At 41.4% G+C, this 14,256-nt stretch overlaps 1 protein-coding gene across 1 annotated transcript in view; it reads left to right on the top strand.

The window, feature by feature from the left end:
• TRIM71 (tripartite motif containing 71) overlaps positions 1–14,256 on the top strand; it is an 86,836-nt gene that overhangs the window by 48,422 nt on the left and 24,158 nt on the right. The window contains exon 2 of the mRNA XM_075921963.2: positions 10,921–11,088. Within this exon, the coding sequence (XP_075778078.2) occupies positions 10,921–11,088 (168 nt within the window). The remainder of the gene's footprint in view (positions 1–10,920; positions 11,089–14,256) is intronic.

Consider the following 14,256-nt stretch of genomic DNA (forward strand, 5'->3'; position numbering starts at 1 on the left):
TATTTACCATTGCATCTTGAGTGTGGGTTCTTTTTAGACACTATTAGTGTTTTTTCCACCAAAGGACTTTTAATCCCGTATTTATAGTCCAACAAGATCAATATTTACTCAGTATAATTGTTACATGGTAATGGAGCTGAAAATGTTTGAATAAACTATTGATGGTTTCTGTGATTAGATCTTTATATTCTTAGATCTTCTTCTCCTTTGGTTTATAGTATGCTTTTGGCAATAACAGACTGTTGTGCCATAAAATGACAGATGGACAAGAATTCATTCATTTGGTCATACGCAGGGAATTAAAGAATAACCTGCAGTAATGCTTGTTGTAGGATAATTGAAATGCCCTGCTGGCTTCTGAGGCAGCTCAGTCTTCCAAAACATCAAGTTTAAGAGCGCACTCAAAGGGGTGGAGTACAGTTGCTCGTCACCAGAAAATGTTTTCCTGAAGCATCCTTCATAAACATGCAAGTATGATCCTCCTAAAATGAAGAGCAACAAACATATTAATTAGAATAGATAAGCAAGATCTTGGATCTTTTTAGCCTCTTGTCTAAAAAGAATGTCTTTAATTCCCCTTCTGGGAATAAAATGCTCTCTGATAAATTAAAACCCAATAATTTTACATAAATGATAAATTCAGCATTTATCTATGCATACAATTGTTATGCAATACCTTTAAATTAATGACTGTAGTGTATGCTTTTGTGTAAACTGCTACTTGTCTATGGTACATGTGAAGTCATCACAAAGATTTTGTTTGAGGATATAATTGCTTTATGTTTAAGTGAAATTTAAATTTAAACTATAGAATTGTAAATAAACCTCATTAGCATATAACTAGAGTCCTATAGAAATTCAGATGAAAATGTAACCGTTTCTTTTCTGCTTTCTGAATCTGTGTGTTTAACATGATATAACTTTGTCTGCATTCTACAATACGAGCATAACTAATACTGAGTCAGGAGGAGCCTGTGCATTTTTGTGAAAATTCTTCTGAAAGTCCATTAAAATATCTTTGAATGTCTGTGAAGAAAATATTAAACTTTTTAAATTTGCTTCAGAGTTTTTCCATCAGGAGCCCACGAGTGGGAGTGTGTAACTGAAATGTATAAGGGATGGCTCAAGCATGGCTAAGGAAGTATAAGATATAAAAGAACTACACATCTGCAAGTGGAGAAGCAATCTTCTTTAACCATTTAAAAAAGTAGATCTAGTTAAAGTTGCTTTCAACAGAACTTACTGTATATAAGCAGTAACCAGAATTTTTCTGTATAAAAAAACTTTTGAAAATAGTGATATAGAAATCAATTTTCAGACAAAAAGACTTAATTTCTCAGTAAAATGCTGCAATTTGCTGTGACAGCCAATTGAATTCTCAGAGTTCACTGCCATACTTCTGTTAGACAGGTATATACAAGTGCTGGAATATGCAGTAGAACACCATAATCACATGAATTCAGTCATAAGGTGTGCAAATGAGTCCTTTGAAAATAGTGAGGGAGAAAGCAATGTAACACGAGTTACTATGCCTCAAAGTAGCAGTCCAGCCAAGCTATCCTACCAATACTAGTCACCAATAATGATGCCTTAAAGCAGGGGTAATCTGTTCTTCTTTCTTTTTGGGTCAAGGTCCAAATTTCCTGGTCAAGTTATAGTCAAAGACTTCACAGAAAAATCTGATAACTATAAGGTAAATAAAATTTCAGTGTCTGGTAGTTTGGATTTGATTCAGATTCCTAGTCCACCTATCCAGGTCAGTTGTGCAATACTGCACCAAGAAAGTGGGTGATGGGAGGGAGGAATTTCTAAAGCATAAGATTATATTACTCTTCCTTTTTTGTTGGTCTGCAACTGCTAATTGCTATAGATTCTGCTAATTGCTATAGATTCATTTATACTTGGAAGATTCATGATTTCATCAATGTGAATAGTCTCGCCACTGATGCAGACTGCAACTTTTCCACACCATTCTGTTTTGTGCAGTTCTCTTCCATGTCCTTCCATAAATCTTCCATGAAAGGTTCCACCCAACGTATTGGGAGGCCTTCCTCTTGTTCGTTTTTTACGTCTTGTGGATACCAGTGAAGTATACATGCTGTCCATCTGTTGTCTCTGTCTTGCTACATGGCCAGCCCATCTCCTTTTCCGATCATACATAACTTGGAGGATGTTGTTGACACCGCTTCTTGTGTGCAGATCATCGATAGTAAAATGCTGTAGCCTACTCTTCCATTGCTCTTCGTGTGATTTGCAGTTTTAATTCTTCTGTAAGCATCATGTTCCAGGTTTCGCAGCCATACAGCATTACCGGAAGGATACTGGTATTAGAGATGAAATTTGGCGGTGGTGGAAAATTTAGGATAGACAAAAACACTACATGGACTCCAAAAGGCAATCCAGTCCAACCTTCTCCTGCTCAACTCCAGACCCAACTCATTGTCCATCTTCAACACTGCAGAATCATTTATACCTTCTCTAAATTCAGCTGTAATATTTCTCACCTTCTACAAAAAGCTGAGTAAAATACATTTTTCTTTGCTTGCAATAGTATCAGAAACATGAACTGAAAACCATGCTGCAATCTGACCTCTCACATGCCATATATCTTTGTATTTAAGCCTTTCACCGCAAAAGACCCTTTTTACTTCACTGACTTCTAGAACTACAGTGCCTCCAATGTACGTGGACTTTATTTCCTGTAGGTGGGATGTTTATAAAGAAATGTCTCAACATACAATTTTTTTTCAAATGGAAGGAAAAAGAAATAGTAATTATTTGAACAATTTAAAAATGAGACTTGTTTAAATCCCAGTCAACTAATGTCCACTTAACAAAATAAACTGTTCCATATCTTGTAGAGATTTGGGGGATAAATCTGTTAAAGCTGGGTAGTCATAACTCTTTTCTTTGTTTTCCCATGAAGACAATGTAATAGTTGCAAAATTTATTTTTTGTAAGATTTTAAAAAATAAATTAACATTAGTCCAGTTCAGAGACCAATATAGGAAAAAATCTGGCCAATGTGCAATACTTTCTCTACAGCCAATCACGTGTGCGTCTTAAGGGGAGAAACTGGTGCACAAAACTTAAATATCAGAAAACCAACTAGATGATACATTTATATGGATCCTGATTTAAAGGGACAGTGTCAACTTTACATAGGTTTGCCAACTGTCTAATCCCACAAAACCAAACACCTTTACTGTACCCCTTCTCTGAGGCCATGCCCCACTTTATCTGCCCTTATTCCCCCCTTCCTCCCTCACTTTCACCAGGCTGGGGGCAGGAGGCTGGGTATGGGCTTCAGGCTGAACTGGGGCAGTGGTAGGGATACAGGAAAGGGGTATGGGATGTGGGGGCTAGTGCAGAAGGGAGTCCTGGGGTGTAGTTTCTGGGAGGGGGCTCCGGTGTTGGCTCCACCTGGGTGGGACATGTCTCAGGTGGTTCTCAGTTGGCAATGCAGCCAGGCCAAGGCAGGCTCCCTGCCTGTCCTGGCCCTAGACCACTCCAAGAAGTCTATCCTGGTTTAGACTGCTCCCAAGAAGTCTATCCTAGTGTAGTGGCAAACTTAAGGTAGAAAGGTTCTATATAACCAATGGGTAAATGGATAGCTAGAAAGATTCTATATAACCAATAGGTAAATGGATAGCTATCAGTATAAATTACGAAGATAGAAAACCTAATCAGAAAAGCTAAAGAACCCAGGAGAAAATAAAACTGGCTGACAGAGATAAGGCCAATGAGCATTTAAAAATCTTAGCAATGTACAGGCCTAGTACTGGGTGGCAATGGTAAAATTGTTGTTAATGCTGCAGAAAAAACAGAAGTGCTCAACAAATATTTCTGTAATGTACATAACCTGAGAGTGTTGACCTACTAGTCCACTAAAAAATGAGACTGTTAGACAACATCTAAGTATAAAAAACTTTTAAATCAGGAGGCCCAGGTAACTTGTATCCAGGAATCTTAGAAGAATTGGCCGAGGAAATCTCTGGTTATCTGATGACCGATCTGCTGATGAAAATTCACCTAGCTGACCAAGTCAGAGGACAAGCTATTTCTTCTCAGAGCATCTCTAATGGATTTCTGGTTATTTCCGATTTTATCAGTTGGGACATCTTCCTCTCTTACATGGGACTTTACATCTGGATCCAAGCCTCTTTGATCGGTGGTTGGTCAATTTCCTTTGGGTCAGTGGTTCTATAAGCAGCTGTACCATCTGCATCCTGAGATCCTCCACCAATCTGAGTACTCCCTGTCACCCATGCTGAAAAATACACAGTGACCAGCACTCAAAGATGAAAGGGAAGTTGCTTACCTTCGGTAGCTGGAGTTGGCTGAGATGTATGGTCCCTATCTGTATTCCACTCTTGCCTTCCTTCCCCTATGCTTTGGATCATGTCTGATGTGCAGCTAGCGAAGGAATTCGAGAGGTGGTTAGTTTGCACCTCCTATTGTACAGTCAGCATAAAGCATCAGGACTGAGAGAACCCAGTTGAGGACCAATGCATTCTGTTTGCAAGAATGCTGTGGTCTCAGATGCATGGAGCCCAATGGAACAGATAGAACCACACACCTCAAACCCCAGTTAAATAATGTCTCTTTGCTGGTATAAGCTGTGTCCACGCTAAAAGCACTTTGCTGGTATGAGATACCAGATCTACAAGAAAACATGGGCTCTGCAGTTATTGAGTAATGGTATGCCTTGGGGCCAAGGTAAAGACAGTTTATTTCAATGCTCACATGTCCTTACATGGATTTTGTTAGTTTCTTATGGAATTGGTGTGAATACATAACAAGACATTCTAAGCTTCTTAGTTTTTTGTTTGTCATTGCAAGAACCATCCATCACAATGTGGAAAAGACTGGCTTAACATCAGCGCTTTATTGTCAAACAACATATTAACATTTCAAAACATTCATATACAAGCTAATAGGTGACTTAAAATTAAGTAGTTGATATGTGTGTTTTTAAAAATTAATTCTGCTAAATTAGTATTTAAAGCAGATGGAATGTAACTTGCAATTGGACACTTTCTTCTATCATGCCAACAAGGTAAACTAATCACCTAAATGATCTCCAACACGCTCAGCACCTTTTTATATTTTGCATGGGGTGCTTCATTGAAAAAGTTAAGGATCTCTACAAATACCACCTTTTTATGACAACAGTGACCCTGACAAAGAAAGATACTACAGGTTTAAACCTTGAGGGCCATTTTTCTCCCCCCGAGCCTGGGGCATATAGAATAATAAAATCCAGGGCTGGAAGGAGCTTCAGTAGGTCATCAAGTCCAGCCCCTGTGCAGAGACAGAACCAAGTAAACTTAGACCATCCCTGGCAAACGTTTGTCAAATCAGTTTTTAAAAATCTCCAATGATGGGCGGTTCCACAGCCTCCTTTTGTAAGCCTGTTGGAGAACCTGACTATCCTTATAGTTAGGTTTCCGGTCTGACAATGAACCATTGGTAACTACTCTGAGTAAAATAGCATAGGTTTATTGACTTTAACAGAGCTATGGCTACTCAGACAGCTGTAGTATTAGGACCTGAATCTTCATTTTTCACATAGCTTGATTTTTATTTTATATATGCTTTTTTTGAAGCAAGGGGGAATGGAAAAATTTGCTTCTCAAGTCACATAGCCAAAAGAATTTTTCTGAAACTTGTCTACAACATTAGAAAACAAACACATTTTAATCAGGAAATGTGGAGATTACATTGTTTGCAGCATTTTCAAACAGTCAGACTCTGATAACCTCAACTATTGCACTTGCTTCCTAGCAAGCAACAGCAGTAGTGAAATGGTTTTTTGCTATATGAACTTTCAAAATTGTGGGCTGAATGCAATGGGTATGCTTTTTGTTTTTTTAAAAAAACTTATGTTGGCGTCTGTAAAAGTAGTTTTGAGCTTGTGTCAAAAATAAAACTACTATTTTTCATCTTCTATTTTGTATCTGTACTCTGGGCAGAATGAGAAATAACGTAAAAATTCCAGTAACTTTCAGTGCACTTATGTGTCTGGCTTTCTTTAGCTTCCAAATACTTTTGTCCCCATCAATGGGTTCCTAATGTTGTGGTTTGAAAGATGAGAGTTTATTCTATCACTTAGTGTCAATATCACGCATATGATGCTGGGGATCCTGTTAGCTCTTGAAGAAATCTATTGTTCCATCTTAGAGAGAGAGCTACATGCAAACACATTTTAGAAATCTACATTTTTTTTTTTTACAGAGACAAATCAAAGTTTTCAACGTGAGCTGTGGGGCAAAAAGGCACCCTTTGGCTTCACTGAGAGGAGACTTTTTAAACACCGGTTAAGATCAGGCTCCTCAACTGCTGTTTTCACTGAATTTCCCTCATGGCTACTACATTCCAGTGCTTTTGTCTGTGCCTGGTATTTTGGAAATTTTGGTGAGGGGAGGTAGGTAGGTGGGGTATTCTGGAAGCTGGTCAACAGTAAGGAGGGGAGAGCTGGTGTGGGAATTGTCTGCGTCGGGTCAGAGTTTAACTTTAGTGGCCATTCATCAGATGCTGATTGATTGCTGTGGAATCCCAGGGGACATTTAACAACATTTCTGCCCATCCCCCCTCCCCACCCCCTTTGAAAGCAGATGGACCAAAAAAATGGGGAGAACGACACCCAGGAATTTTGCTGTTGTAAAATGTTTTTACAGTGCACTGTACAGCCTTTCCTGAAGCAATCATGTTTATTGTCTCGCTGTCGTATTTCTTGGGCTCCTGTGGCTATAAAAGATGAATAGCCCTCTGCTAGGGTTCACTGACTCTGTTTAATTTGAAGTAGGCTGCCTCTATTGTTTTGTGTTTAAAATTGTATTCCACCAATTGAAGGAAATATTTTCTATTTGGAAATAATCAACCCATGGTTAACTTCTTTCCAAATAAATCACTGTTAAGCGCGTCTTTAAAATAATTCCCATCACCATCTTCCTGCCTGTTTATCTCCTCCTCAGCATGTCTGTTTTTTGGGGGATTTTTTTATGGCACTTCTTAAAACATAAATTGAAAGAGAGACTGGAATCCTCAAATTAATAGAAACATTGTTATTCTTTTTACATATTGAATGTATCTTCCAGTATTTGTGCATCGACTGACTAACATTGCCCAGAGTTTAACGAAGTGGAGAATGTTATATTTAAAAATTAAAAAAACCCTCCTCTTATTTCTTATTTTTAGTGGAAAACAGCCTTGTACTGAGTATGGAACCAAACAATAAATCCAGTAAAAAATAGTTCATCTGACCTTTATTTAATTTTTTTAATTTATGAGGAAAGGAGTATCTTTTTCTCCAATTTTCCTTCTCTACGCTCATTGCACCAAACAAGACATCTGTGTGTTTTTGAGGCTATATTCCCAAAATAGTTGTGAATTAACTTTTTATCCTTCTATAGAAGGATACAATCTATAGAATTTTATTAATTAATAATAGCACAGAGTAGTCCTGTGTTTTGGAATATATGTTCAATAGCATGAGTCACACCCTTCTGATTTCAGTGTGTTACTCCAGATACAGGAATTAGAGGATTAGTAGAGCCTTTTATTTTGGGTTCTCTAAGTTTAGTGCATATTTTCCTGAGGGAATCGGAACTGTTGCAGGTATCTTTCTACTGCAAGAAAAAACTGGAATATCTACCATTTGTAGCACAAGGTCTGGTGTTTGTTTGGCTCTTAACCCTTCCTGATTAAAATCAAATACAAAATTTTATTGAGAGAGACAGATATTTCTATTTATTGGGTTTGGGTGTCCCTGTTTGGTAGTAGCGGAGAAACAATACAAGCAACACCAAAAAACAAGTGAGGGGGCAGGAAACTGCTACTGGCCCTGAACCCTGGGGCTTAAGAAAAGGAGACTGTGAATAATACATGACAGTTTTCTTACTAATTCATTGTGGAGTTGGCTGTGGGGTGGGCATGGTGGCTTCTACCCAGAGAACCCTGCTGACAACACCCTTCCGTCACCCAGACAGTTCTGAATTCCCTCCCTCCATTCCCGTAACTGGGACAGTCTGGCCCTCTGATTTTTTGCAGGTCCATTGGGGTATATAGTGAGTAACATTTAGATAAAATAAAAAAGCCTGTGCAGCTAACCCACCTCTAATATGTTGCCTTATGTTGTAGGAAGGTATAAGAATTTAAACGGAAGTTGGAAAAGGCAGAAAACGCAGTACTTGTGCTTAGAAGATAACAAGTCCTCTTGTAGTTGACTACTTTTCTCCAGCTGCCTTTCGCTGTCTAGTCATTTTCTTTGCAGAGTGAACATGTATTGAGGGGTGTGTCTGTGTGTAAGTAATTTAACTTAATAAGGGGTGGTGGAAATGGAGCAAGCATGGTCATTTTAAAAGGTGGTTCCCATTCTCTTAAAGCTACTTTTTATCTTCTATCAAGAAGCTTTGCAATCTTGTAATTACATCACCGTAGAACAGTGGTCCCTAAACTTTTTACCTTGTGCGTCCACTCACCCCTGTCTGCACTCCTCACCACACTCCACAGGCAGGGCTAGGAGTGAGGCCACAGCTCTGGCAGAAGTAAAGGACCAAGGCTGCAGCCATAGTCGGGAGTGGGGGCAATGTTGGTACCTGGGGCTCTGGGCTTAGACCGGGAATGGGAATTGGTGGTTGCTCCCTCCATGCTGTGAGGGCTCAGACCCCAGCCATGCTCTTCCCCCCACCCCCAAAATATTCCTCTGTGCCTCCCAGTGGCTCATGATTCACAAATTGGGAACCTCTGCCTTTGAAATTTGCCAACAGCCTTCTCAATTGAAGGAGAAGGTTGACTTTTCAGTTCTGTCTTAAGACTTTATCATGTTCCCTATGTAATCTGCATATCTGAAATAAATAATCCACCATTTGTTAGTTGGTTTCATTATAAACTTGATTATTTCATTTGCATGCTGTTAGAGGGAGGGGCAGTGAGAGTGTGTTGATTGAGCAATGTCTTGATTAGTTTCTATGTTCCTGGCCTGGATGACTCCTGCATTAGGCATGATATTTTCTGCAGCAACAGCATCTGGATCTGTGAAACAAGACAGTTCCCTGGACTTTGCCTTAGCTTTGCTTCTGACATTGGCTGTTTGAGGGAGCTAATGGCAAGTTTAACTTGCTGCTGGACTCTTGCTTATATGATCATCATTTTCTTTTCAACTGCCCTCCTTGATAGATATCTTGATAGTGAGATACATAGTCCATGTGACATGTTTTTAAAGAATATTAACTGGACTTGATACCTTGCCTGGTTTTCATCCTCTTCTTCCCCATCCCCCCTTTGTTGTTTAAAAGTTAGATGGCCCAGCAATGTTTAATGCATGTTCTTTGTAAACTTATACTGAAAATGCATCACTGCAAGAGAAGACTATAATATAGTAAACTAACTTACCACATTGTGCACAGAAGGAATTTTCTACTACTGGAAAATGTGTAGTTCCAAACTTCATATTTAGAAATTAAAGCAGCTTGACATTAATAAGATGCTTTAATTTTTAAATTTGATGGAGTTTATTAACTACACGCACACAACTTTGTGTGCTACTACAGATATTATGTCTCTAGTCTACTAAATATAAACTGTGTCCATGCAAGGTGGAGAAGTGAGCCTGTTGCCTGGCTTATTGTGATCTATAAATGGAGTAAATGTTAGGAAATCAGGATAGTCGTCTCCTGTGTTTCCTTCCAGTTCCCCCCTCCCCATTTCTCTCCCTCCCTCCCTCAAAAAAGTTGGTACAGAGAATGTTGGTTACCATTAGATTCTGTAGTGCCGTGCCTCCCACTGTGTCACCACTCCATGCTCAACATTATCTGGCTCTTGTTTCTGTTTTGTGCTTGATCATTCCTGTGGAGTAGATTAAAGTAACTAGTAGATTAGGGATGAGTGGAAAAACTGTATTTGTGGTGTATAAGACCTTATTTGCATTGTACAATGGATTTGGCTTTTGACTGTTTTGGATTTTCAAGTGCTTTTTATGATCTCCTGAATTAAGAATGTTGCGTGTAAGTAAGTTAGTTTTAGATTTCACTCTGAGCTTTCTTGTTCTGAGGTTGCTTGGTGGTTTTTACACTCCTACACAGATCTGTTTTTGAAATCCAACTTATTTCTTTTACTTAACATAACACACATCTGTATAGCATGCTACATCTGTGTACCACTTCCCTCTGTTGGCTGGAATGCAAACATGCAAGCTCCACAAGTTACTACTAGTGAATAAATAAATGATATGAAATATACAAAGTTCCCATCCAGAGTGAATGTGATTGAGATTTGGATCAGCTTTGTTAACCAACGTGATTGCATTTGGCTTATAGGATAATCTTTAAATTCTGTAACTAACTTACAGTTAGTACAGTTTCTTCCTCATAATTCCAGCTTCTTCCCAGAAGTTCCACTGACACTAAAAGTGCTGGCTGGCACAGGAGAATTGTCACAGTTCTTTGTCACCACTGATAGCAAGCTTTTGCCTCCAGTTTGCCCTGAAGGTTCTGTCATGTAGACAGACTGAAAGATCAAAAAGAGGATTTGTCCTTTGTTTTTTGCTTGATGCGCCCAGTGCAGCGATTGTACGTTTAAATGGCTTAGTAACTTTTCTCGCATATTCAAACATTTCATAAAGTTATCTGAAAATGCAATAGGGGACATACCCGAATGGGTGAGTGTTGGCAGATGGTTTCCGTTCTTGGGAGGAGGGTGAGATGTACATCCTGGTATTGTATTGCAAAGAAAACAATAACACTTCTATTTTATTTTTGTCCATGTAGAAGTGTCTGCTTACAAGAGAGAGCGCTTTTCCTCTATATAAGCTGCTGTGAAAACTTTGCTTATCATTACTGCCTGTAATATCTTCTCGTATGGTTAAAGATGCTTGTTTTCTTCTGTGGGTAGCTTAATGTTTCTGTGGCCTTTTTCCAGGTGCTGCATTTCTACTGTGACACTTGTTCAGTCCCTATCTGCCGGGAATGCACCATGGGACGACATGTGGGTCATAGCTTTATCTACCTCCAAGATGCCCTCCAGGATTCCAGAACCCTCACCATCCAATTGCTAGCAGATGCTCAGCAAGGGCGCCAAGCTATTCAGGTAAGTGGCTCGCTAGACTAAGAGAATCTTCCCTTTTTGTTTTACACTATCTGTACCTGTTGCTACGATGTCCCCTGTGTGTGAAGGGCAGAGAGCCCCTCCTTTCAGCTTTCCTTGTCCTCCACACCATGTTGCAGTGGGTGTTGTATTCTCATTATTCCAGAAGGGACTTCCTTGCCGGAAGCAAAATAAAGGAAATGCCAACGCTCTGTGCACATGCATCTCTGTTGCATCATCCTTTCATAAATAGAGACATCATGCTGTTTCCATGTGAGACTGCACAATTTCACATGCAACTTGTTCTAGGCTCAAATTTCTGATCTTGTAAAGCTCTCTTCTTTGCAGGTAGCACATACCTCATTGCTGCTTTACAGCTGCCTACTGTCTCCTACTTTTCAGAACAGGGATTGTCACTTAGTATAGGTCTGACCAGTGCTTAGCATAATGGGTCCCCAAGCATGTTTGAGAGTTTTGGGCATTGCCACATGACAAATAAGCATCAGCTACTTGGATTAGAATGATGAGAATTCTGCTTTGCGTGGGTGAGTGGGGATCGGTTTCAAATGTAACCTTCTCAGAATAGGAATGAGGGTGAATTTGAGCAGAGAGTGGGTGAAAGCATTTCTGCATTCAGGGATCATTTTGTATGAAAAGTGCAATAGCATTAAATAGTGCCAATTCTGTGGTGGAATGCAGCAGCTGTTTAACAGCGCTCAACACCTCTAAATACAGGACAAGGTTGAAAGAACAATACCATACCCCTTCAATCTACAGGAGGAATTTTGGTAGCCAGAAAGGAATTTGACCAGAAACACAGGTAAGGACATAATTCCCTGGGGTTTCTGGAGCTCAGAAGTGAGTGGCTCATCCACAGCATTGTGCTCAATTTAGGGTCTCATTCAGCCATTCTCAGTGTGTGACCCACTTTGGGATGCTGACACACAACTCCATTTTGGTGGGGTCACCAGGACTGGTTCGGATTTGCTGGAGCCTTGGGACAAAGCCTAAGCCCCACCTCCCAGGGCTAAAGCTGAAGCTCAAGGATTTCAGCCCTGGGCAATGGGGCTCAGGCTGTAGGCACCCTGTATGAGTATAAGGTCCATGGTGTGGGTTTTGTACCCCTCGCTTTGAGTGGTAGGGATAAGGCGGGCTCAGGCTTTGATCCTCTCTCCTGGGGTCATTCAGTAATGTTTGTTGTTGCAGGCTGAAAAGTTTGAGAACCTTTGGTCACAGCTCCTTTCAGGCCTGCCTAAGAGATCATCATCATCATCAGTTTTGCTCCCGAGCCAAGAGTTTTGAGATGTCCAGCAGCTCCCAATCCCTGGTCCGGCCCGTGAACCACTGGCTGCCAAGCCGTGGTGGCTCTGGGAGCTGGGGCTGGGATACTCCGTCCAGCCCCTCTTCTCCCACCTTGGCTGTTGGGAGAGGCATAACCTGCCCCACCTATGCCTGGCACTGGTTGGCTGAGAGGCGGGGCCTGGGGCGGGGTCCCTTCCAGGCCATGGTAGAGTGGTTTGTGCGGCCTTCCTGCCACACAATAGAGCCCAGCACAGCAGCCTTAGAGCTGCCACGACCCAGGCAGCAGTACTCAGCTGGTGGCTAGGAGGCAGCGCAGGGTTAGGTGAAGAGGGCAGATCAGGCACTGGGGGCTCCGATGGCGGGGCTAGTGCTGGAAGGCTCTGGGGGTGGGGCTAGTCCTGGGAAGCTTTAAGGGGGGGGGGTTCTGACACTGGGAGAGCATTAAGGCAGTCAGGGTGGGGAGCTGGCACTGGGGGGCTCTGGGAGTGGGGCTAGTAGTGAGGGGGCTACAGGGGCAGGGCTGGCACTGGGACAGAGCTAATGTTGGGAACTGGGGGCTGGAACTGGGGAGGTACAAAGGGGGGTTGGGTGCAGTGGGGCTCTGGAAACAGGAGTCTGGCAGTGGGGGCTCTGGTGGTGGTGGGCTCTAAGGAGCGGGGGGCTGGCACTGGGGCATTTGGGATGGGGGGCTGACACTGGGGGTTCTGAGGGCAGGAGGCTGGGGGGAGGGGGCTCTAAGGGTTAGAGCTGGCACTGGGGACCTCTGGGGGGAGGAGGGGGCAAGGCTTTTTATACCGCAGACCAGCAAACCCATTCACAAACTTTTGGTGGACTGGTAACATTTTATTTGCAGTTTTGAATAAATATTACCAGTCCACCAAAAGTTTGTGAATGGGTTTGCTGGTCTGTGGTATAAAAAAGGTTGGGAGCCACTGATGTAGACTAGAAATATTTAATGTGTCCCCAGTCTCTAGAAGAGAGGAGGATATGGAAGCTTAAAAGAATCTCAGTAGTACAGTGACTTTGAATTTCTTCAGGCTTGCCTGGACAATAGTCCATATGTTAGTTTCTTTTACTTCTGTAGATGTTGATACTTTACTTTATCCGCAGTAGTTGGACGATCGAGTAGCAGACTGTGCCTTTTTACATTTTTTAGTCAGCCACATGGCTTAAACTGTGAATCTGCAGAATTGTGTGTATTCTCACATTTACCCTTTTTTTCCCCTCCTGACTCCGCCTCCTTCTTTTCTCTGTTCCCTTTATTTTCTCTGACCACCCCTTCCTAATTTTTTTCCCCCCACACTTAAAACAGCTGCCAGAAGACACCTAATTTCAAGACGAGTGGCCCTGTTAATGGAAATGAGTAGTCCTGTAGCACCAGTGAGTTTTGCCCATATGTTAATCTTGAAGGTGCTATAGGACTACTTGTTTTTAAACTTATAGACTAACACTGCTACGCTTCTGAGACTGTTAATGGCAGTACAGGACTGGGGAAGCACAAAAATGGATTGTGAATCCTACAAATAATTCAGAACCAAGGAAAAAAATTATAAATGAAATTCAGAGGATTTAGGATCAAGCTAAAAGGTTAGTGACACTGGTGCACATGAAACGCAGGAAAGATGTCTCACTTCCAGATCATAAGGAAGGGGTAGGAGGGCTGAATGCAGCCCTTCAGCTTTCCTGGATCTGGCCTCGAAGCTCAGAGCTACCCCCAGCATGGGGGAACTCCTGCTGGTGCTCCAGCACCGCCACCGCCCCCCCAAGGCTGGAGCACACACAATCTACTGGACTGAGCCTTCCGAGGCTCTGGTGTCTGAGGGGAATGTGGGGCATAATATAACATATGGAGATAGTTCTATCTCATAG

Source organism: Pelodiscus sinensis, chromosome 2, assembly GCF_052426305.1.
Source record: "Pelodiscus sinensis isolate ZL-2025 chromosome 2, ASM5242630v1, whole genome shotgun sequence".
Taxonomy (NCBI): Eukaryota; Metazoa; Chordata; order Testudines; family Trionychidae; genus Pelodiscus; species Pelodiscus sinensis.